The sequence below is a fragment of the Cololabis saira genome, chromosome 2 (genome assembly GCF_033807715.1).
Source record: "Cololabis saira isolate AMF1-May2022 chromosome 2, fColSai1.1, whole genome shotgun sequence".
NCBI lineage: Eukaryota > Metazoa > Chordata > Actinopteri > Beloniformes > Belonidae > Cololabis > Cololabis saira.
Window position 1 is genome coordinate 27,948,320 of NC_084588.1, and position 22,009 is coordinate 27,970,328.

The 22,009-nt window shown below is 40.8% G+C and overlaps 1 protein-coding gene across 1 annotated transcript in view; it reads left to right on the forward strand.

Annotated features, from left to right (window-relative positions):
- igdcc3 (immunoglobulin superfamily, DCC subclass, member 3) overlaps positions 1 to 22,009 on the forward strand; it is a 59,584-nt gene that overhangs the window by 25,277 nt on the left and 12,298 nt on the right. Inside the window, exons 3-7 of the mRNA XM_061742299.1 lie at positions 7,320 to 7,464; positions 7,555 to 7,685; positions 8,043 to 8,180; positions 11,339 to 11,497; positions 14,965 to 15,130. Of these exons, the coding sequence (XP_061598283.1) occupies positions 7,320 to 7,464; positions 7,555 to 7,685; positions 8,043 to 8,180; positions 11,339 to 11,497; positions 14,965 to 15,130 (739 nt within the window). The remainder of the gene's footprint in view (positions 1 to 7,319; positions 7,465 to 7,554; positions 7,686 to 8,042; positions 8,181 to 11,338; positions 11,498 to 14,964; positions 15,131 to 22,009) is intronic.

A 22,009-nucleotide genomic window follows, 5' to 3' on the forward strand; every position in this document is an offset into this window, starting at 1 on the left:
AATTAAGAATTTGCAGCAACTTTTGGAAATTGTAGCCCTTGTAAAACTCTGCTTCTGTCAGTCTCCTGCAGAGACTCTAATAGCAGCAATTCATCTTAAAATATATAAAAGGTTTTGCACATGAGCCCTTCTGCTCACCACCAATCGATCCCACCAAAGCATGATGCAAACAAGCCTTCTGCACAAAAAGCAGAAACCCAACTTTTAATATGAGAGGAGAAAATCATGTTCCAGTGAAACACTAAAGTTTAAGTAATGAAAAGGCTGGAAATTGTTCAAAAGAGATTTTTTTATTATTGAAAACCCTCTTTTAAAACAAAACTGATCCATGTTCCCATTAAAAATTCAATTCAGTGCCAGAAAAGTTTCAAAGTAGCAACTGCATCATTTTCAGTTTTGTCCGTCCACATTAGGCTGCAACGTTTGTGTTTATGAAGCAGTGTCGGCAGAACAAAAGTGGATTAAAATGACATTTTCCTCAAACGTTCAGTGACTTTGGACTTGGATATTTTATGAGCACCACCATAAGGTCTTTCTCATCATAAAGCCATAAAAACAGTAAATGCAAAGCTAGACTGCCAGAAATAACTATAAGTTTCTGCTTTATAAATCTTATTATGGGTATATTGGCGAGGGTCCCTTTAAACACAAACGATTAGTTGGTTTGCTTCCTGAGTCTCCTGTGCTTATGGACATCTGCCACTTGGGCTCACATGGCAGATGTTCTGGTAAATTGATGCTCTTGCTCGTACAGGCTCTGACACAGGAGGGTGTCATGGTGACAAAGCATTAAAGGAAGGGAATGAATTTGTGTCAGAGGAAGACAGCCCATGTGTGTGCGAGCCCATCCTTTCGTAGGCGATATGCACCACGCACCACAAACCAGCAGATGGATCACAGCAGTGTCCAGGCCTGGGCGTATGGCTGTGGAAGCAGGGGGCTTGATGAGGCAGGGAGCCAATAACATATCACATCTGCATTAAAATGACACCCTGCGGGCCCCTGCACAGGACCCGCTGTTCCAGGGGATGCCTATTTAAAGGTTGCCCAAGTGTAGGCACTCTGAACTGGAATTGCACTGTATACTGCCTCCATCATTTATGAGCCTCATCTCTGTTTTGCTGCTTTGCTGAGGTGAGGGTGGGGAGGGCGCGGCAGTCATCAATGCTGCTGGAACACCGTGTGCTGAGAAGACTTGTGGGGGTGGGGGTGCTTGTTCTGAGGAGGGGGAGAGGTGGCTGGAGGCAGAGGGAAGCGAGGACAATGACATTACAACACGAGCGCTCACTGGAGCTTTCCAGGGTAGCTGCTGGTTGAACGCTGCTGCAGCACATCAGTCCCCCTACTGGCATCATTACCTCTGTCATATCAACCATTCAGCATGAGAAACACACATCCCACAGGTCTATAAAAACGCTCTAATCTGATTGGGTGATTTGGCCACTACATTAGACATTGTCACAGCTTAGCAAAGGTTTGGGCTCGTAATCACAGTGTCGATTATTGTGTGTGATTGTGTGTGTGTGAGTTTTGAAGAAATGGATCATTACTTTAAGTTGTTAGGCAAACATAATAAATAAATAAATAAAGGTTATCCACATAGAGCCCATTCACATTCAAATGTATTCACTATTGTTTAAAGACTTGAGATGCTTATATGACAAATCCTATAAATCCAGCAGCTTTAAGTTCTGTTGCACATGACCTGTGGTGTGGATTAAAAGATGGGAAAATTCATCAATATTTAGTGCCCTTTTATTTTTCCACAGGCTTGCAAATCTGATAATGATTGATGGCGTATCTGCACCAGCGTTTATATTTCATCCTTTTGTGTGTCTTTGTGCAGTTTCAGGATGAGCAGGTGAAACTTCGACCTTTCAGACTGATTTTCATGCTAATTTCTGCCTGATTCTGACTCCTTTTGGAGCTACTTGATGCTGTATTGTGGAAAACGCAGCAGGACAGTGCCTCTCACGTTTGACAAGATCTGATTTACAGCGCAGCTACTCCACATTTCCTGTCTGTGACCCTGCCTCATATTATTCCCTTAATCATTCTTCCTTTGTTGTTGTCACTGAGAAACTGTCTAACATATGTTGAAGGAGCAATCTCCTCCCTGTGCTCTTGTGTATGGAATTCTTTTTAGTATGCACACCATCCATTCTCTACCCCTTTTGCAGCAATTAGACCTGCTTCATTTAGGCCAGTGGCATCATGCTGGTAGTGGACAGTCTTTAATCATGAGTGAGTGTCCGTCAACACTCACTCATGAAAAGGAAGACTGGAAAAACAATGGATGAACAGGTCTGTGGAGGCCATGTGGTGGAATGAGTGAGAACCCCTCAATGCCTCATGCAGTGGGGGTGTGGGTCAATATGGTTGTGTGTTTCTGTCAAAGCTGCTCTTTGCAGCTGTTTATGTGTATGCATTGTTGCAACACTTGCACTGACTCCACAGACTCGAACAATGAGGGTCATAAACACAGCCTTTTCTTTTTCATCTCACTCAGACAGTTTTTAGTTTTCACTGCTGCAGCATGTATATGTGCATGTTTCCCCATTGTGATTTAGGACAAAATTGTCTGATTTTTGTGAGGATTTCCAAGGGGTGTGGGCCTCTCAGAGAGTTCATGTTTTATGCATGAGGGCCAAGGTTGGGGCCCGTTAAGGGGTTGTGTCAGCAGACACACACAACAGCCAGATCAGCGGACACCATGACTACTTGGCATAGATGCACAATGCAGCTCCTTCAGGCACTGGTCCTCTTTTGTTCTTCACCATTCAAGTTCCCAAGTGTTCCCAGTATGCATGGACAGTACTGTACATACATCAGTGCGCAAGCATGCATGTGTCTCAATTTGAGATTGTATTCCAGCATAGTACACTTCCTGGCTCACGACAGCCATGGCTCATTTCTTTGTTTTCTGCACATTGTGGTCTGAAGGATCTCTAGCTGTTTCCCTGTACCAAATCATTCATCATCGGTGCCTTTAGGACTTTAATTCAATACTACACTATCCCAATACTTGCCTCGGGCAACGTATTACAGCGGGCGAAAACCAGAACCTATTGCTTCTTTGAAAATCAAGCTTATTTGGAATAGCGTTTATATTCATCATCTCTTGAAATGTTTGCTGATGATTTTCATACTTTACACATCCAGTTTACATAGTTATATACCTGTGCATCACAGTGAAAGTGCACTTTAAATTCCAGGGGAAGATTGTGACTCACAGCTTGCAATATTGTACAAGGGCCCTTGAGACAGACACTTTGACTGAAAACCCTTGGTAAAATGTACAACTTTGGGGAGTGATTTTATATAAAGCTGTCAGTGTGATCTTATCTTGAGGCAAAATATTACTTATGTGTTATCTCTTCAATCAGAAAAAATCTTGGCTGCAGCTGCTAACACAGCGAGAATAATGAATAGCTATCCCAGTGGAGCCATCCGTCCGCTCTCGCCACTGCTGGTAAACTGAAGTGAAGGACAGGGTTTGTAGAGCAGGTCACTCTCGTCTCCTCAGGAACAAAATGCCAGTTTGGGCGCATAAAAAAGTTAGATTTTTCTAAGAGTTTATGATTGAAGCTCTTGTTTGCTGTGGGTTTTATGCTACTGAAAGCCTCATTCACAACACTCCTCCTTTCAACTCTCCTCCACGGTTTGCATTTGCAACATATCTCACTTTGTCTTCACTCTCATGTTTTTTTTCTTTGAATCCTCTCCCTTTCTTATTGCTTTTCTTAGCTATACATTTCTGATTGCAGCGTCAACACCATTTTGTGTATATATTTACAGATATCATATGATGGTTCACACGTAACCCTGATTGATAAATTACTCTCACACTATAATACTGAAATAGAAGCAGCGGACATATAACCTACCCAGAGGGACTTGTCAATTGAGATAAGATAAGATTGTCCTTTATTTCTCCCTCAATGGGGAAATTCACTTTGTGCAGCAGCAGTACACTTAACACACACATGCAGGGAAGGGTAAAAAAGTAGAAAATATATAATTACAAAATATAAACAGTATATACATTGGAATGAAAAATAAAAAGTAGTGCAGTATGGGAAAGAAATAAAAGCAGTGCAAAAAAAGCAGGTAGGATGTTTTTCCCCAAAACATTTCTATTTTATCATAAATTTGACTAACCATCACATTTTACAAACGTGTTGTGATGAAAAATAAAGTCAGGCTAAGGTGTTAAACTATCAACAGGGCCATGTAATTCTGGAGTGTAGATCTTTTTTACATCTACATGAGTCTGGATCATAGAAGCAACAAAAGGGTGACGTGGAGTGAATGGCAGAAATGGCTAAAAGTAGGTGTTTAGAGCTGAAATGCATATCGGTGTAGCTCTATCCTTAGATTTCTTTGTGCTTACCTTTTTTCTCTTCACTGTTTTATCGAGATGTTGAGACAAACAGCTGCCCACCCATACTGGGATTGTACCAGTTTTAACATTTTTGACCTATTCAGACCACCTTTAGTGCTGTATTTGTGGCTTTCTACCTTCTGTCTGTAAAGCTTATTATTCTGTGAGTTTGTTTCTTTTAGAAGGGATTTTTTTTCCCCTCACTGTTGCCAAGTGTTGCTCAAAGGGGAATTGTTAGATTTCTCTCTGTAATATCCAAGGTCCTGATCCTCCCATGTAAATTGCCCTGAGATGACCTATCTTATAATTTGGTGCTATATGAATAAAATTGAATTGAATTAATTTTGATTAGAGCTCTATACATCCATCCAGAGATCTAAGGTCAAGTCGTGTTGGAGAATGCCATTCTTCTGATTAAGCTCTGAAACAGAATAAGCTCAGACTTCACTGCGGTGCTGTGGCCATGCTGATCTAAAGTACTGTCACTCTTTATGAAGTGTTTGTCTCACTCTGTAGCACATTCTCATTTCAAAATAGTCTCATACTGTTACAGTTTTCAATGCAGTTGGTATACATTCATCATCGGTTTTTCATGCACAGAGAACTGCTCTGCAGCTGCATGTTACCTTTTATCCTCCTTTGATGGTTACAAACACACCATCTGCACCAACGGTAAAAGCCAACAGGGAAACATCATTCTACAGTGCTTTATTATCAACAACGTATGCACTTCCTCCACAAGGAGGTTGAAGGGCTGGAGGTGGCCTTGTCACAACACTCCAAAGTAGGAACCTCATGTTTGAATTCAGCCTTGAGTGTGCTGTTTTTTCTTCATTTGATTTTATTTGGACTTTCTCTGGCATTAAAAGTGCTTCATTAAATCCGGGAAAAGATTATATATTAGGCATTAAAATTAATCTTCAAAATGTCACCACCATTTTGTATATTATGGCAATGTATCTTGTGGCTGTTATAGGTTCCATATGAAACATTTCCCATCAACATCTGTCCTTCATCTGTTTGACAGTACAATGGTTGCCTTTCAATAAAAATGTCACTGGTCTCAACCTCACCTTCAGCAGTCTACATATTGAAGTATTGCTTGGGAAGATGCTGAAACCCACACTGCCTCCCAATGTGCCCCTTCATTTGTATGAAAGCATCTTCTGAATAGATGCAATGTATCAGTGAACTGTAATGTAAATGTGAAAAGACATTCATCCAGACAAATGTGACAAGCTCAAAGAAAAGCTCATAATGTGTTGGCTATATATATTGTGTGGGATCACTGCAAAGTTGAGTCATGCAGTTAAGACTCAAACCTGCAGCGATTACTCTTGTCGGCAAGATAAACACGGCATACAAACAGGGCAGCCTTCAACAAAATGACAGCCTGCAAGTGCTGTAAAATGCACTTGTTTTGCTTTGACTGTACTGAAGAGTGTCCTAAATCCAGCAGTGAGTGTGGCACATATGGTGTTCTGTCAGAAGGGAGCAGCATTGTTGGCATGTTGAAGACAGACCCAGCAGGCTCCTGAGGGATGGGCTGATGTTCTGTAATAATGCACACATTTTATACCACAATGGGTTAGGGTTAGTATTAACTATAATTAAGCCTGTACAACAGTACAGAGCTGATGTGAATGACAAATCGCAGCAAAGAGACAATTCAGAAGTGCAATCCAGTAAACATCGGATTCAAACCTCCTATCTACTTTTTAACAACTTGTGCTTTTTATTATTTTACCTCTTTTCTTTTCATTGTATTTGTTATTTATTCTATTTTATTTCATTGTATTGTATTATTATTTCTTATTTTTATTTCCCTTTTTTAATTGACTTGTTACTGTTTAATTGTGTCTTGCTGCTTTTAATATTGATGTAAAGCACTTTGAATTACCTTGTGTTGAATTGTGCTATAAAAATAAACTTGCCTTGCCTATCTGCAGTGCAAAATAAAGAGATTCAACGATTCAGAGTAAAAATAGAAACCCTAATAAGGTATCCAAGCTATATGCTTCAATAATACCCTGCAACTAAAGTTTAATATAGGCTGCATGTTGGAGCAAGAGGTTATCAAATAATAAGGGCTCTGAACCCTGTAGTTCTACTACAGTAACAGTGTTCAGATAAATCCTTCTACGTCCAAGTTAATTACGGTTGACATTTAAGAGAGGACACTCCTGCTGAAGAAGGTAGAAGAGCTGAGGAAGAAGAGGCCTCTCTCTAATTGAGTTTGTTTCTAGCTCCACCTCTTATTATGCTTTTGTTCTGCAGGGAGTAGATATTTGAAGTGCAGCTGAATGAGGCTCTGGTTTTGCAATAAGACTCTGTGTGTGTGTGTGTGTGTGTGTGTGTGTGTGTGTGTGTGTGTGTGTGTGTGTGTGTGTGTGTGTGTGTGTGTGTGTGTGTGTGTGTGTGTGTGTTCCTGCATGGATGCTGTCTCTTTATTAGACTGCAATTTAAAAAGAAATAAAGTCTGACCCACATACTAAATATGTCAGAAATCCATACGTCTGCTCCCGAGCTTTATGTGAAGAACACTGTCTGCATCTGAAGACCAAGGGGAATGTGTAACTCCTGTGTGCGACTTAAGTCTCATTCTGATCAACAAAGTGGATACTTTGAAGGGTTTAACATATGCCAGACATGCTCTTGAATACATTTCCTTTTTAAATGAGAATAAATCTGAGGTGCGTTATATAAATACAGTGGTTTTCTTTGTGATGTATATTCACAGAATCATTCTAAGTGGGTTTAGAAACTGTCTTCATTATTTCGGTCCCTTCATGCAACCCCACACTGAGTCCAATGTTGAGATCAGTACCCTATCAGGCCCGTGCCATCTGTTGCAGGACTCCCCGTTCTGTCCACTCAGGTATCTCCCACTACAGGTTGTGGTGTAATGATCTAACAGCATCCCTCTCTGTTACAGCTATGGCAGACTTCCATGTTCAACCAGAGTCGGTGCATGTGGAGGAGTCCGGCGTGGCCCGGTTCCAGTGTCAGATCCACGGTCTCCCGGAGCCTGCGATCAGCTGGGAAAAAGACAGACGCCCAGTGGACACCAAGGACGCGAGGTTGGACCGCCTTTCAGCACGGCCTAATACTTCCTTTACAATCTTACCAGGTTATGGTGTCTCATGTGTGATTGTTCCATTCCCCCGTAGGTACACGCTGCTGCCCACAGGAGTCCTCCAGATCACAGGCGTGCGTGAGGAGGACAGTGGCAGGTTTTGCTGTGTGGCCCATAACAGTGCAGGAGTTAAACACAGTGCTGAGGCCCTCCTAACTGTTTCAGGTTGTTGTTTTTAATGGATTTCACCTACATGTACAACTAGGAGAGCCCTTTATTATTTATATATCCTTTTTTTGTATTATTGTCGCACAAATCCTCAGATCAGATAATTAACTTGGCCATGAATCTTTGCTCAGCGACTGATCTTTTGTTCTCTCCAACACCACTCAAACACAGACACTGTATTCGTCTGTGTTTATCTCCCCAGAATATTCTCAAGACTTCCTAAAGCTATTGTTCCTATGACTGATCTAAGAGATAGTGAATATTGAGCTGTTGCGTTCCAGAGAAAGCCAATTAGAGGACGCAATCCATCACGCTCTTTCTCAGCTGAAATTCCTGTCTCCCTTTTTCCTGCAGGCTCTCAGTCTTCTGTCTACAAAGAGCCTATGATCCTGGTCGGCCCGGAAAACCTAACCCTCACTGTTCACCAGACTGCCATTTTGGAGTGTGTTGCTACAGGATACCCCCGGCCCATTGTGTCTTGGAGCAGACTCGGTGAGGACAAGAACATTTGTGCAAATAAAAGGTTCCAGAGGCTGCAAACGGAGTTCACAATGTAGTTTAACATTGTGTGCACGTGTTGTTTGTTTGAGCAGAAGTGCAGCCCCACGGTGTGTTTTTGTCTCTGAAATCAGATGACTGTGTCCTCTTATGTTGGATGATTCAAGTTTGACATGCTCTGCACTGTGTACATGGACTATATTTCATACAATTAATCTATCGTGTTTACATGGGGCAGCGGGATTCAACATCAAGCCTTGGGGATAAACACGATGCTGATGAATACATGCTTCATCTCCTTATGAAGTTGAACATCTTTCTAAGCGCTGGAGAGTATCAGAATAATTGCTTGAGGGCGCTGAGACAGATAAGATTTGTTTCTCCTCCCTCCATGCGCATTTTTTCCCCCTTAACTTTCACTCAAAGTCTGTCATGAACAATTTTTCAATCTCGTATCTGTTTCCTTTACCCATTATCCAATCGGATTTGTTGTTCCAAATGTAAATCATGACTCCTCCCAAGCAGTCGGGCATAATCAGATTGAGAGTATTGCCTTACGCAACGTTGCCAGAATGAAATGCTAACACGATAGTATTTGTTTGTATTAGATTATAGCAGGGAGGCTGGGATAAGCTGCATAATGAATCTGATAGTTTCACATCAGTCACTTCTTCGTGCCAGTGTTAGTTTGTAGCTATTTACTGAGCAGCACCTCAGCCTGCTAGCTCGTGCAGGATCTTTGCTGAAGGTAAATTAATTATTGGCCTGGCAGGGAGAACGTGAGTCACACACACACACACACACACACACACACACACACACACACACACACACACACACACACACACACACACACACACACACACACACACACACACACACACACAGAGAGAGAGAACGAGAACGAGAACGAAAACAAGGGAGAGAGAGAAGAGTGAGAGAGAACGAGAGAGAGAGAGAGAGAGAGAGAGAGAGAGAGAGAGAGAGAGAGAGAGAGAGAGAGAGAGAGAGAGAGAGAGAGGGAGAGAACTGAGACAACAGAGACAGGCAAGTCCCTGTTACTTCTCTATGAGGTTAGTCGCAGATGATTAAAGAAATGCCAATAAAGCGTCATATTGGCAGATTGGGGCAGATTGGGGCAGCTGTGAGGGAGGGGGCAGAGTTGCTTCTCCAGCCAGACGGTTTCCAGATTGATCCCCAGCCCTGGCATGGGCTGGGCTGGCGCTGGTGTCAGTATTGCCATAACTGTCCCATCAACTGCTAGTGCCAGCTCCAGACCTGGGTCAAAGCAGAAGGTGGCGCCAGGAGAAGCATCCAACATAAAACCTCCTCTGTGGTGACCCCTACATAGAGAAAAGCCAAAAGAAGTTGCAAAAGCAGCAGCAGAACAAAACCACCCAGTTGGCAAGTGAGAGGGATATTTCTTTTAAACAAAGCCGCTGTATTTTTCATGAGGTTGTTTACACTCAAGCAGCGGCTGTCAGTATAGAATCACACTAAATAACATTTAGATGTTCCTGAAATCATGATGACGTTAATGGCTAGCTTGAGCTGTGACATTTTAGGACCTCAGACAACATTTTGTTTGGATAGGGGTAGAAGGGACTTTGTATGTGCTGTGTTAGCTGTGTGCCGTTCTCATATCTGATTAAACAGGGAAACACATTTTCCACATTATGTGTACATGGTGTGGGTGGTTATTTTTGAAATATATAAAACTACACATTATTAACCACAGGGCTTGCACCTCGATCTGACTGGCGCTCCTGGCCCTGATTGTGCCCAGCGTGGTGCCCATCTCCCGCCTCCCTGCCCAGCCTTTTCACACATCCAATCCAGAGCATGCAGGTTTACAGGCTACAGATGGAAATCAGAGATGGGATTACAGTGCCCCCTTGGACCCAAAACTAATATCAGAGGCAGATTGAAGTCATTGTCGGGTTTGACACTGCAGATAGGGAGCACAGGAAAGTGTGAGCTTATCATGTAATTACAGCCCAAGTAGAGAGGAGGCAGCTGTGGATTGTGTAAGGAGATAAAAGATCAGAAGTTGCTCTTAGAGTTTGTCGTCCCAGAGTTGCGATTGAAACATCGTCAGTATTAAAGCAAATCCATCCATCCATCCATCCATCCATCCATCCATCCATCCATCCATCCATCCATCCATCCATCCATCCATCCATCCATCCATCCATCCATCCATCCATCCATCCATCCATCCTTGGAGGGATATTTTGGGCTCAAGCACATGATCCATTTGTGATTAACTGCAATTCACAGCCTCCAGTGAACCTGCCCTCGATAAACCAAGTATGAAAAATGGATGCAGCATACATGCATGCATGCATACATACATGCATACATACATACATACATACATACATACATACATACATACATACATACATACATACATACATACATACATACATACATACATACATAATCTTAAAAGGTAATAATAATAACAAAAAAAAGCTTTGAAATCATGTAGTTTAGCTTTAATTAAGTGTACACCCACTTATTTGTTAAAAATAAGAAGAAGATTATTTCTAAAACATCAGCATAAAACACCAAAGGAGACTTTCTAAAAATTGAGACAACTTCTGTTCTTCATAGACAACCTTGAAAAGCTCCAAATAAAGAATAAAGCAGAATGTTTCCATGTAACTGTCTGGTGCGAAAGTCTCCCAAATGAGGCGTTCCCTTTAATCTGCTACCAAATGTATCATGTTTAAGTTGTTTTAGATTATGAAAACCCACAACCCTGCTTAAAAAAAAAACAGAAATATCCCTTTAAACTCTAAACTCACAGCCAACGACCTTCCCTCTCTTGTCTGCTGCCCCGGTGGCTTCATCACATCATAATTCTGTGTATCGCACATTCTGAAAGCTGCATCCTTGAGGGACTGAAATAGCTCTGTCTGCTGGGGACTGCGAACTTCCATCATCTTTAATCTTTCTCGTAGGTGATTTAAACCCAGCCTCATCTTTACGATGGTGCCAACACACGCACACCTGTTAATCTGCAGCCAACTTTAACGTGTGCTGCACACGTGCCAACCTGGTTCTCTTTTTTTGCTGCCCTATATAGAATCCGTCCAGTGCATGTCAACATCTCTCTTTCTCTCTTTTTTTCTTTTCCTGACTAGATGGCCGGCCTATTGGGGTGGAGGGAATTCAGGTACTTGGCACGGGGAACCTGATGATCTCAGATGTCGGTGTGCAGCACTCGGGGGTCTACGTGTGTGCTGCTAACAAACCGGGGACCCGTGTCCGTAGGACAGCTCAAGGACGTCTGGTTGTCCAAGGTAAGGTTCTGGATAAAAGGAACATGGGTTTATTTTTGAAAGAGGCGGTACATACATCAATATAAAAGTATAAAACACCTATGATAAGATGGTAAGGTGAAGTGTGGCTGGAGCAAACCGGCAGCATGATTACCATAATATCACTGTGGACATCTGGGCTTAATGCTGAAGCTGTTTCTGGAGATGGTGAATAAGAGTGTTGCCTGTGGCACAAGGGGGTTTGTTTTTTTTCCTTGGTGGTCTTTAATTTAAATTCTTACCTCTCAGCTAGTGGATGTTGCAGATTTGACTTACTTCAAATTCATGCCTGATGTCTCACCCCAAGGACAATCAAAGCATGTCACATCTTCTCACATGAATGTCCATCCTGCCAAGCAGCAGTTACTTGCTGCTTCTGGGGTACCAGGGTGTCCACTGCTTTTTTCACACGCTTTTTTTGAAACAACCATGAGTCCACAAAAAATGTTTTAGCTTGTCATTTTGGTAACCGAGAATACTTCTGCAGTAGGCTTTACAGACACTGCAACTGTAAGAAACAGAGCACACACAAGGGAGGAAAATCTCATCATTTGCTCCTGATTACGAGCCCTCAATAACAGCAATCTGGCAGAGCAAAAATATAAATGACTAAATTAATTTATAAGTGTCTTCCCTCAAGCCATTAATGGCAGCTAACAATAGCACAGAAAAAATCAAATCTATGACAGGACAAAGATGTTGCTACTTTAAAGTCTTCTGTAAAACCTTTTATGTGGTCACTAAAATGTTGCTTAGAGCGTGCCACAGTTGTTATCGATGTTGGCTATTAAACAAAGGCAAGTTACCCTGCAATATATTACATTTATAGAGGCATATGTGATTACATCTTTTATGGCAAATAGGTTTTTTAGATAGCAAGAGCAGAGATTGTTTTTTATTTGCAGGCAGTGAGCATGGTGTCTACCAGGAGACTAGATGATTGGAGCCGGAGCAGAAGGTTTTTAGACCAGGCTGGAGGGAACTACCCACCATAATCACTGACATAAACACTCACAAATGTGGGGAGCTCCAATGCTCCATGTTCTACAGATTTTCAAAAGCAATTATTTTTGCAGCTTTGCAGTATTTTTTAGTCCATCTTTTCCACTTTGTGAGTAATATTTACAGCTATCAATTCAATGACTAATACGAGTGTGCAAAAACTACCGAAGATAACCCGATGGATCTATGAGTTTTAGATTTCAATACCAACAGCAATAATTCACCAGTGTTCCTCCTCTTCCTCCTCCTCCTCCCGCAGGTTCTGCAGCAGGAAATTAAAATGGAATCCAGAGGAACCATTAAAATCCACTAAGCAGACTGTTAAAACACTGCTACAACTTGGTTTAAGTCCATCATTGTACTCTTTATCCTATAAAAGTGTACTTGTTTTCAAAGCTCATTAGATTCTTGTGGACAAATCTGACAATATCTCTGCATAAAATATCAGACATACTTTATTACATACTATATTTTCTATGATCAATACATGTATTTTATATTGATGACAGAGCGTAAGGGTATTGATCGCAGGAAACTATCAAAAAAACATTTTCTCTTTGATTTTCCGTGTAGATTGTAAATTATAATGGCTAATGTAATGCAAATATTATTTTTTAATCTCTTTCAGGTTATTATTGTAGCCAATCTCATTAGTTTATTTATTTTTCAGTTTTTCTCTTTTTTCTCATCATTTTCTCTTATTGCTACAGTCATTTATTAATTTAATTTTATGCAAATTTTGCACATTGTAAGATAAAGGATTTTATTTGTGCGTTCATATGCAACAACGCAAACATTGTGAGACATAATTGCAAACTTGAGACAATGCAGAGCAACTCAGAAATACTCGACATGACGTAATATACATGGCTGCATGTTCATGGTTAATAACAGAACTGTAGCTGTTTGAAGTGATCGTTTTATTTTGTTCTCTCTACTCTTCACAATATTGTAGTTCTTACTTTGAAAGCCTTTGATGGTCACTCGGAAAGAAAAATGGTTTTGAGAAAAAGAAGAAGAGCAGATGTTAGGTGGCGCTGTGGCAGGAAACAGATCCAGCTTCTACTTTAGTCACATATTGATCAGATAAACCACACTTTGCTTCTGCTCATACAGGTATTGATCTTAATCAATATTTCATTTAATCAGCCTGTCAAATCTGAGACAAACTCTTACCTTTGCAGGAACAATGACGAGAAGCCATGGATGTTAATTACGTGTCAATGTCTTTTGGTTTTGTTATGGATTTGTGAACACGTAAGTGTACCATTAACTCCAGATAAAAATGTGTAATAGGTTTGTTTCCATCTGAAAGAAAAATGTTGCCTTTTGCCCTTGAGCATTTGATCCATTAGTCTGTGGAAATAAGCCACTTGACACCTCTATGAATGTGAGAGTTTTCAATGACTATAAATTCAGAAAAGAAGTCCTGCGGTCAAAGACTCCAACTCCTGATTATTGCAGACGAGAGCACTCGTAAAACATAACGTATCAACAGAAGGACTTCTGCAGAAGAAAACAAGAAGCCTTGATTTTTAGTCTTTTGTAAGTGTAAAACAGGGAAGGAGAGGTACAAAGACTGAATGAAGAGTCAAATCGTAAGAGGCAAAACAATACATTCATGAGAGGAGATGGTGGGTGACTGGTGCTGATGATCAGGTGCAAATCAATTTATCCCTGATCTGATCTCCACCGTAACAAGAGACGGACAATGAGGCTAGAAAACATTTTAATACTTGTTCTCTAATTTTCACATTGAATGTAAAACAATAAAAATTATATTTGTTTGAATCAGGTTTCTATCCAGAATACAGAAACCGTTAACAAAATAAATAATGGCTTGTTTGCTATTCTAAATGTTCTAAAAATCCAACGTTGTATGTGTCTTATACTGACTTTTGTGGCGAACATTTTGCTAGTAGGTACAGTATTAGTAGCACCAGTAGCTCCCAACACCTTGATGCCCCACTGTGCTTAATTATGACTGTAAGAAGGTTCTGCATGAAGTACAGTCTTCAAAGAAGGTATCATGTTTCAAGCACGTTGTTAGAAATTGTATTTTGTTCTACTTCAAAACGTGTGACTTTCACTCTTACAAATCATGCACCTAGTTGCTGGCTGTTTCCCCAGCGGTATGTTGAGGGATACACAGTTTCTCACTTCCTGCTCGTCAAATACAATGGTTTTCTGTTATGACTGGGTTGTGCTCTGAATTCAAATGCAATACATTATGTATATATAAATATAAATGTATTTATATATATGTATATATATATATATATACATATATATATATATATATATATATATATATATATATATATATATATATATATATATATATGTATATGAGGCAAAAAGCAAGCAATCAAAATGACTACAGAAAAACGCTGAAGAATGCTTATCATTTCTTTCCTAATCATATTCTCCGTTTCCATCTCCTTCAGCTCCAGCCGAGTTTGTTCAGCCTCCACAGTCCATCGCCCGACCAGTCGGCACCAACGCCATCTTCACGTGCCAAGCTCGAGGTGAGCCTGAACCACAGCTGACCTGGCTGAAGAACGGACAGGTTCTGGAGACAGGAGGGAATGTCAAACTCAGGAACAACAACAGGTAAAAAGAATAAAATCAAGACTGTCTGGTATTCACATGTTGCTTTATGCACCAATAAAGGACAGATAAATCAATAAAAGTAAATACAACATTTGGCAGTTTCGGAGCACATTGCATTTTTTCACCATCATTAGATGTGTTCAACAGCCAAAACTCTCTGTGTTAAACACAAACTGACCACTTTTTTCCAGAGAAACTGCATGGAAATTGGAGAAAAATCAATTCTTGAAAACTTCTTGACATGTTGATGGCATTGCCAGTGTTATACTTTTCAGCATCCATGAGTGTACAAGGGTCTGTTGGGGTCCGGGTTACATGGATCTAATCTGGGCGGTATTCAAGGCTCTGTGTGGGCGCCATTATGCCCACAGGGTTCCAACTGTGCATACACAGAAAACCCATAAGCGATGCAGAACTCCAAGAAAAAAATTTGAATCAACTTTCCTACTGCACTGGACTTGCTCTCAGCGTACAGAGGATAAACAACACAAAAACACAAACTGCTGAAGAAGCACAAACGCTTAACATGTTTGTGAGTGATTGCAGCATATGATAAGTATTAAGAGTTTAAAAATGTAAAGGGTGCAAAGATGTATTTTCGTATTTCTCAGAAATTTGGATGAAGGAGAATTTGTATCAGCAGATGCCATGCTACTGCACATGTTGAAAACATGTTATCTAAGGCAACTTCAAGTAGAAAAAAAGTTAAAATGAATCCCTGATGTCCACAGGTGTCACAGCTGAAAGCAGCAGCCTCACAAGAAAAAAACATTTATACATGAAGTGTCCTCACATGTTACAAAGCCAGGCCATTTTTCTTTTGAAACCATCACACAGCACAATTGATCCTTACAAAGCTGGACGCAGGTAATGGAGGTAATATGAATGTCAATATAAATGACTCCAGCCTTGACCTCCTCATCGGTATTATCACATGTTCAGTTTCTCAGCGTTGCTGCTCCCTGAACCTTTCAGCACTCCAGCATCAGGAACTCATGCCAGCACAGACCTGAGCCTCAGTTTATTTGTGCCTGGGGATGTGAGCAAACTTTATATTGGATGGGCTCTACAAGAATGACAGACTGCAGTCCTTTGCTGCTCGCTGCTCTGCAGCCCCCGTTAGCTGCACTGCTGACACAGACACCGCGCCCTCTGACGTGACCCAGTCACCTGTTGATTAAGAATGGGCAATATTTTACCGTTCACGATAAACCGTCCAAAAAATTTGTCATCTCGCGGTAAAAACGATAAATTATTCCCATTGATGACGTTTTTGTGTAAAGCTGATTTATGGTTTTGCATTAAATCCACGCACAACGTACAGGAAGGAAGGATGGAAGGAAGGAAGGAAGGAAGGAAGGAAGGAAGGAAGGAAGGAAGGAAGGAAGGAAGGAAGGAAGGAAGGAAGGAAGGAAGGAAGGAAGGAAGGAAGGAAGGAAGGAAAGAAGGAAGGAAGGAAGGAAGGATATGAGCCAGAAGGAAAGAAAGAAAGAAAGAAAGAAAGAAAGAAAGAAAGAAAGAAAGAAAGAAAGAAAGAAAGAAAGAAAGAAAGAAAGAAAGAAAGAAAGAAAGAAAGAAAGAAAGAAAGAAAGAAAGAAAGAAGGATAAATTCCCATTGATGACATTTTTGTGTAACAAACATGGCTGATCTGAGAGCAAGATAGATTTATAGTTACAAAGGAGGAGTTGAATTGGTATTTTTGTTATCGTCATTTTTATTGTTATCGGGATAAATGCCAGAAATTATCGTGATACATTTTTTAGTCCATACCGCCCATCTCTACTGTTGATGAACCAAGGCGACCTCTTCTACGGCGTTATCCAGCCACGAAAGTTGGACAGCAGGATCGCTTCTTCAATCGTAGATGGTATGAGGATTACAAATGGCTGGAATATTCTATTTCAAAGGGCCGTGTTTTCTGCTTTGCATGCCGCCACTTTCAATGTCCAGGAAACCATGGAGAGAAGGCACCATTTACCCACAACGGCTACCAGAACTGGAAGAAAGCGACAAGTTATGAAGTAACTAAAGTCGTGAAAATCAATAATTTTCTTAGCACCCGCACGTATCAGTCAGGCTCCCCCTTAGCACCGGGAGAGAAAAAATCCTGGCGCCGTGCCCGTTTTCACGAAATCCTGTCATAGATTATTGCAATGTCAAGGTTCAGTTTTCCAAGTTATCCATCCATCCATCTACTTCCACTTATCCAGAGTCAGGTTGTGGGGGCAGTAGCCTGAGCAGGGAAGTCCAGACTTCCTTTCTCCCCGGCTACTTCCTCCGGCTCATCATCTGCAGGTATCCCAAAGCGTTCCCAGGCCAGCTAAGAGACATAGTCCCTCCTGTCTGTCTTGGATCTTCCCAGGGGTTTCCTCCCAGTGGGACAGTAACCCAGTAGACCTCACCAGGGAGGCATACAGGAGGCATTCTCACCAGATACCAGCCACCTTATCTGACTCTTCAGGATATGGAGGAGTAGCGGCTTTACTCTGAGCCCCTCTCGGATGACCAAGCTTCTCCCTCTATCTCTGAGGGAGAGCCCCGACACTCTCATTCTTTCGGTCGTTCCCCACACCTCGTGACCATATGTGAGGGTATGAACGTTGGCCAAATGGTAAATTGAGAGCTTGACAGACACGGACGCACCGATCCACTTGATCTCCCGCTCAATTCTTCCTCACTCGTGAAGAAGACCCCGAGATACAACAACTCCTCCAATTGGGGGATTTGATCCCTGATCCCTGGAGAGGGCAATCCACCCTTTTTCGAAAGAGGACCATGGTCTCGGATTTAGAGGCGTTGATTCTCAGTCCAGCTGCTTCACATTCGACTGACAGCCTCTCCAGTGAGAGTTGCAAGTTATCCATGTTATTATAAAAGAGTTATAAAGATTATAAAGAGTGTCGAAAATAAAATATGATGAAAATAAAAATCACTACTTGCCCTCCACTGCAGGATGTGAAAGGATGCAGACACATCGATTGCTCACTTTTACTTCACCACACCCACTCGCATCCACCAGTCTGTATAAGCCAGACAGAGGGACTAACAGAGAGAAGCCAAGATGTAGAATAAAAAAGAGAAAAAAATTCAGTGCTCACAAGATAAATGATTTGTCTACAGGAAGAGAGTATTCGGAGCGCTGCATCATTTCCACTTGCCACCATCACATATGACCTGCTATAATATGAATCTCACGCACCACAAACTACGCTCTGTGAGTGGTTATGGAGGCAGACCTCAGCAAGAGATTTACCATTAGCTAATGAGCTCTTAAACTCAACTGGTTGACCAGGAAATGCAATCAGCCATTTAGAGAACAAAGCCATTTGAAGTGCTTCTTAATAATGTGTACAGTGTAGCTGAACTGCTCAACGGAGTAGATAAAACATGTTAAAGTGCCATCCATTATCGCAGTTTGCTATTGTGTCACACGTGTGGAGCCGTTTCGTGGTCTGCTTCAAGGAGCTGATCTTACTTTATGCTAACGATGTTTACACATAGAAATGAAACGATTTTACATCACGTTTCCTGAAAGCAAAAAAAATTGGGAGCTAATTAGATATACTTAATTTGTTTTAATAACCTTAGTCAAGTAAAAACCGTAAAATACTTATATTGAAATACTAGTTACTTTGAAGTGTTTGCTGAAAGCGTGACCATAATGTAGGCTGTTTTCTTGAATTTACCAATAGATTTAAAGGGAAATTGTGCATCTTTCATATCAGTTGGCTGCGATTTATACTTTTACCTCGGTAATATAAATAAGTAAGTATCTTCAGTGAAGGTTCATATCAGCGTTTTTTGTGTGTTTTCAAGTCCTTAGGAAATCATATTTGATATTTAATGATGAAAAATGTTAATGATATTCTTAGTATATTTTGTTTGGGGGTTTTTTCCTGGAAATTCCTGAAAAACATTCAGAAAATGTTGAAGGCTCTTCCTCCAAAAGGGACATAAAGTATGACTTTAAATAAAACAAAAAGAGACTTGAATCATGACTACAATGATTCATTTGCCTTCTGGGTTTAATTAGGTATTTTTAATAGAATTAAATTGAAAAACAGTGCAAAAAACAATCTAAACTCGGTATCCTATGTCTGTGTGGGATTAAAGATTTTGCAGCCTCTGACATTATAGAAGTTATTTGTTTTCTTTGACTATAAAAGATAGAATTGCACCATCTACCAAATGATTTTTCGTCATGTATCAAAATATTTCATCAAACTTGTCCCTAAAACAAGAACATATATTCAAAATCTTTGCATAACAAGTATGTTGTGTTTGTTTGTTTATCGCAAAAGTTGACAACTGTAGTTGTAGTAAAATATGTGCACATAACCAGTGATTTTGTCCGCTTGTTTATCAGCCCTTCATTGCTTTCATTACTGGAGAAGTCAAAAGTATTTGCTACCATGTTTGCTTTCCCACCAAGCTTTGGGCAGCTTCTATAAAACTGTTGTTATTAGGGAGTTTATGGTGAAATGAGTGTTAATGAAAAAGCCAAGTGAAGTGTTTTCTATTGCAGCAGAGATCGACATACCATCTGAACCAACCAAAACAAACGTAATATGCAAATGAATTCCATAGCTCCAGGCACCACAATTATCCCGCTCTTTGTGTAGAACATCTGTCCATCTATCGGTCTGTGTGTATCTAAGACATTTTAATTGTGTGGGTGGAATTGATATGTGTTTATTTTTAAAAAAAAGACAACTGTAACGTCTTCTCTCCTGAACTGTGTCTCATGACACTGACCTTGAAGCACAGATTGGACAAGGGAAGGAAGGGCGATCGATTACACATTTCATTCACATGCACGTTTGCACGCACATTAATCAGAAATCAAGTAGCAAGTGAGCCTGTATGTGCGCAAATAACCCCTTGGTATATGCCGTTCATTTCGCATCCACCCTTAGTCACACAGTCAAAGTTAAAAATACACAAGTGTGTTGCCCTTTACTCCTCATTCACATGCACAGAGGACACAATTACTTAAAATCCTGCATAAGATGCATTGATGTCAGAGAAGAGCTGATTGGCTTCCTCTATAACCGACGTTATTGCTCATGGTGAAGGTGAGTCAGAGTCTGATATCTAAAGATATTGACACCCAAGACTCCCGAGGACAAATAAACCCACTCCAATGAAAGACCAGTATTTATAAGCCGTTGCTGACCAGGTTCCTGTGAAACATGTTAACTGAAGCCTCCGTAAGAGCTTGTGCTTCAGTCTGAAACTGGAATGTCTGATCATCTTGTATGTTCAAGCTGTGATCTCACATCAAACAGTCTAACAATCGTGAAATTGGAAGCTAGCCCATAGTGTGTTTAGAGACACCGTTGCTGACAACGGAAAAAGATGAAAGAAAAAAGCTCCAAGTGAGTGTTTGAGTGGCGCCGTGTGTTCTGTAATTAATAGCAAAAGTCTGTGGGGGGAAAGTTATCACAAGAACCTGAGAATTTGTAGTAGATTTGTTTCAAAGGGTGTTTTCTCCCTTCTATGTATTAGTTTTTTTCCATTCTTTCAGCAAGAACATGCGTTTTTTTGTATGTGGCCCCCTCTCTGTGCCCCACATATTCCTTCTTCCCCCCCCTGCAGGCGCTGGGGTCTGGGCATTGGCCTTGAACTTTGACCTGTCTGTAATCAGTCATATCCCTGGGCCCTTCCCTCCTCTGAATCCACAGACAGCTCACCGCTCCTCTCCTCCCCGTTCCCCACCTCTTCCTCCTGTTTTCTCTTTGTTCCCATATTTTCTTCTCTTCAGCTCTCGCTGGATCCAGAATGGCCCTGCTGGCTTTTGATGGGGCGCTACCCAGAAACAACAGAGAGTAAACATAGTCGTATAGCAGCTGAACAACAGACCCGAAAGCCCACTGTCAGCCATTCCTCTGGCCCACAGCCTTATCTGTCAATCTGTGAAATGACCTCGAACTGATGAGTAAATGATGGTGTCAACCTGTCAGGACAGGACAGCATGTTTCAGGAGTTGGAGACGAGCAAACAGCACAAATTCCAGACGTACACCGCCCACATCTTTTCTTCTCTGTCACTCAGACCTTTTTTTTTCTCCTAACACATTGTATAGATCCATAGTCTGCTTGAAAACATTAATGCACATTGTCTTTTGTAAAAGTATGTGACTGAAACTGTCTTTAAAAGCAGCACTACAATACTGATTTTAATTTCATTTGAGGGAAACTCTGATTGCTTTTAGGAAGCGTTGTCTAGCTCTTGTGGTCTCCTTTCCCTGTTATCCACAAAAAATAACCACAGTATTTTTTTAAGGAATACTGCGCAGTTGTCCTCCCTTTACAGGCTTTTTGTTGCCTTTATTGAAACTGTACAGAAACTGTCAGACATCAGTAATGATGAAACTAGCTCTTTGAGTGACATCCTGGCAGAAACAACTAAGACAATAACAACAGAAGAGAAAATGACAAGGTGACTCAACAAGAGACTGATCAAAAGTAAATCTTAGACCCTCTAAGCTAAAAATGGTAAAAGCTCCTTTATTCTGCTTTTATCCTATAATGGAAAATGTGTCTCATTTGATACTCTTAATACTCTTAATACAAGTAAAAAAACAAACACACATTGTTGTCATCATTAAACTGCCACCATCGTCCTGTATATCAAATATGCTACAAACATTTTTTATTTATTTTTTCTCCAAAAGTTAAATTGAAACAAGCTCAGGCACTAACCTACCTCCGTGTTGAGGCTCATGCAGAATTAAGTGTTGTTGCAGTTCCCTAACTGACCGCTTGAGGCTTTCTCCACAAGTGAGTCAATCTCCACCGGCTCCCATTTTAAAATGTCCAACTTTAGAGCAGAAATAAACACATCAACAGCCTGGTTCAAAATACCATTTTGATCGT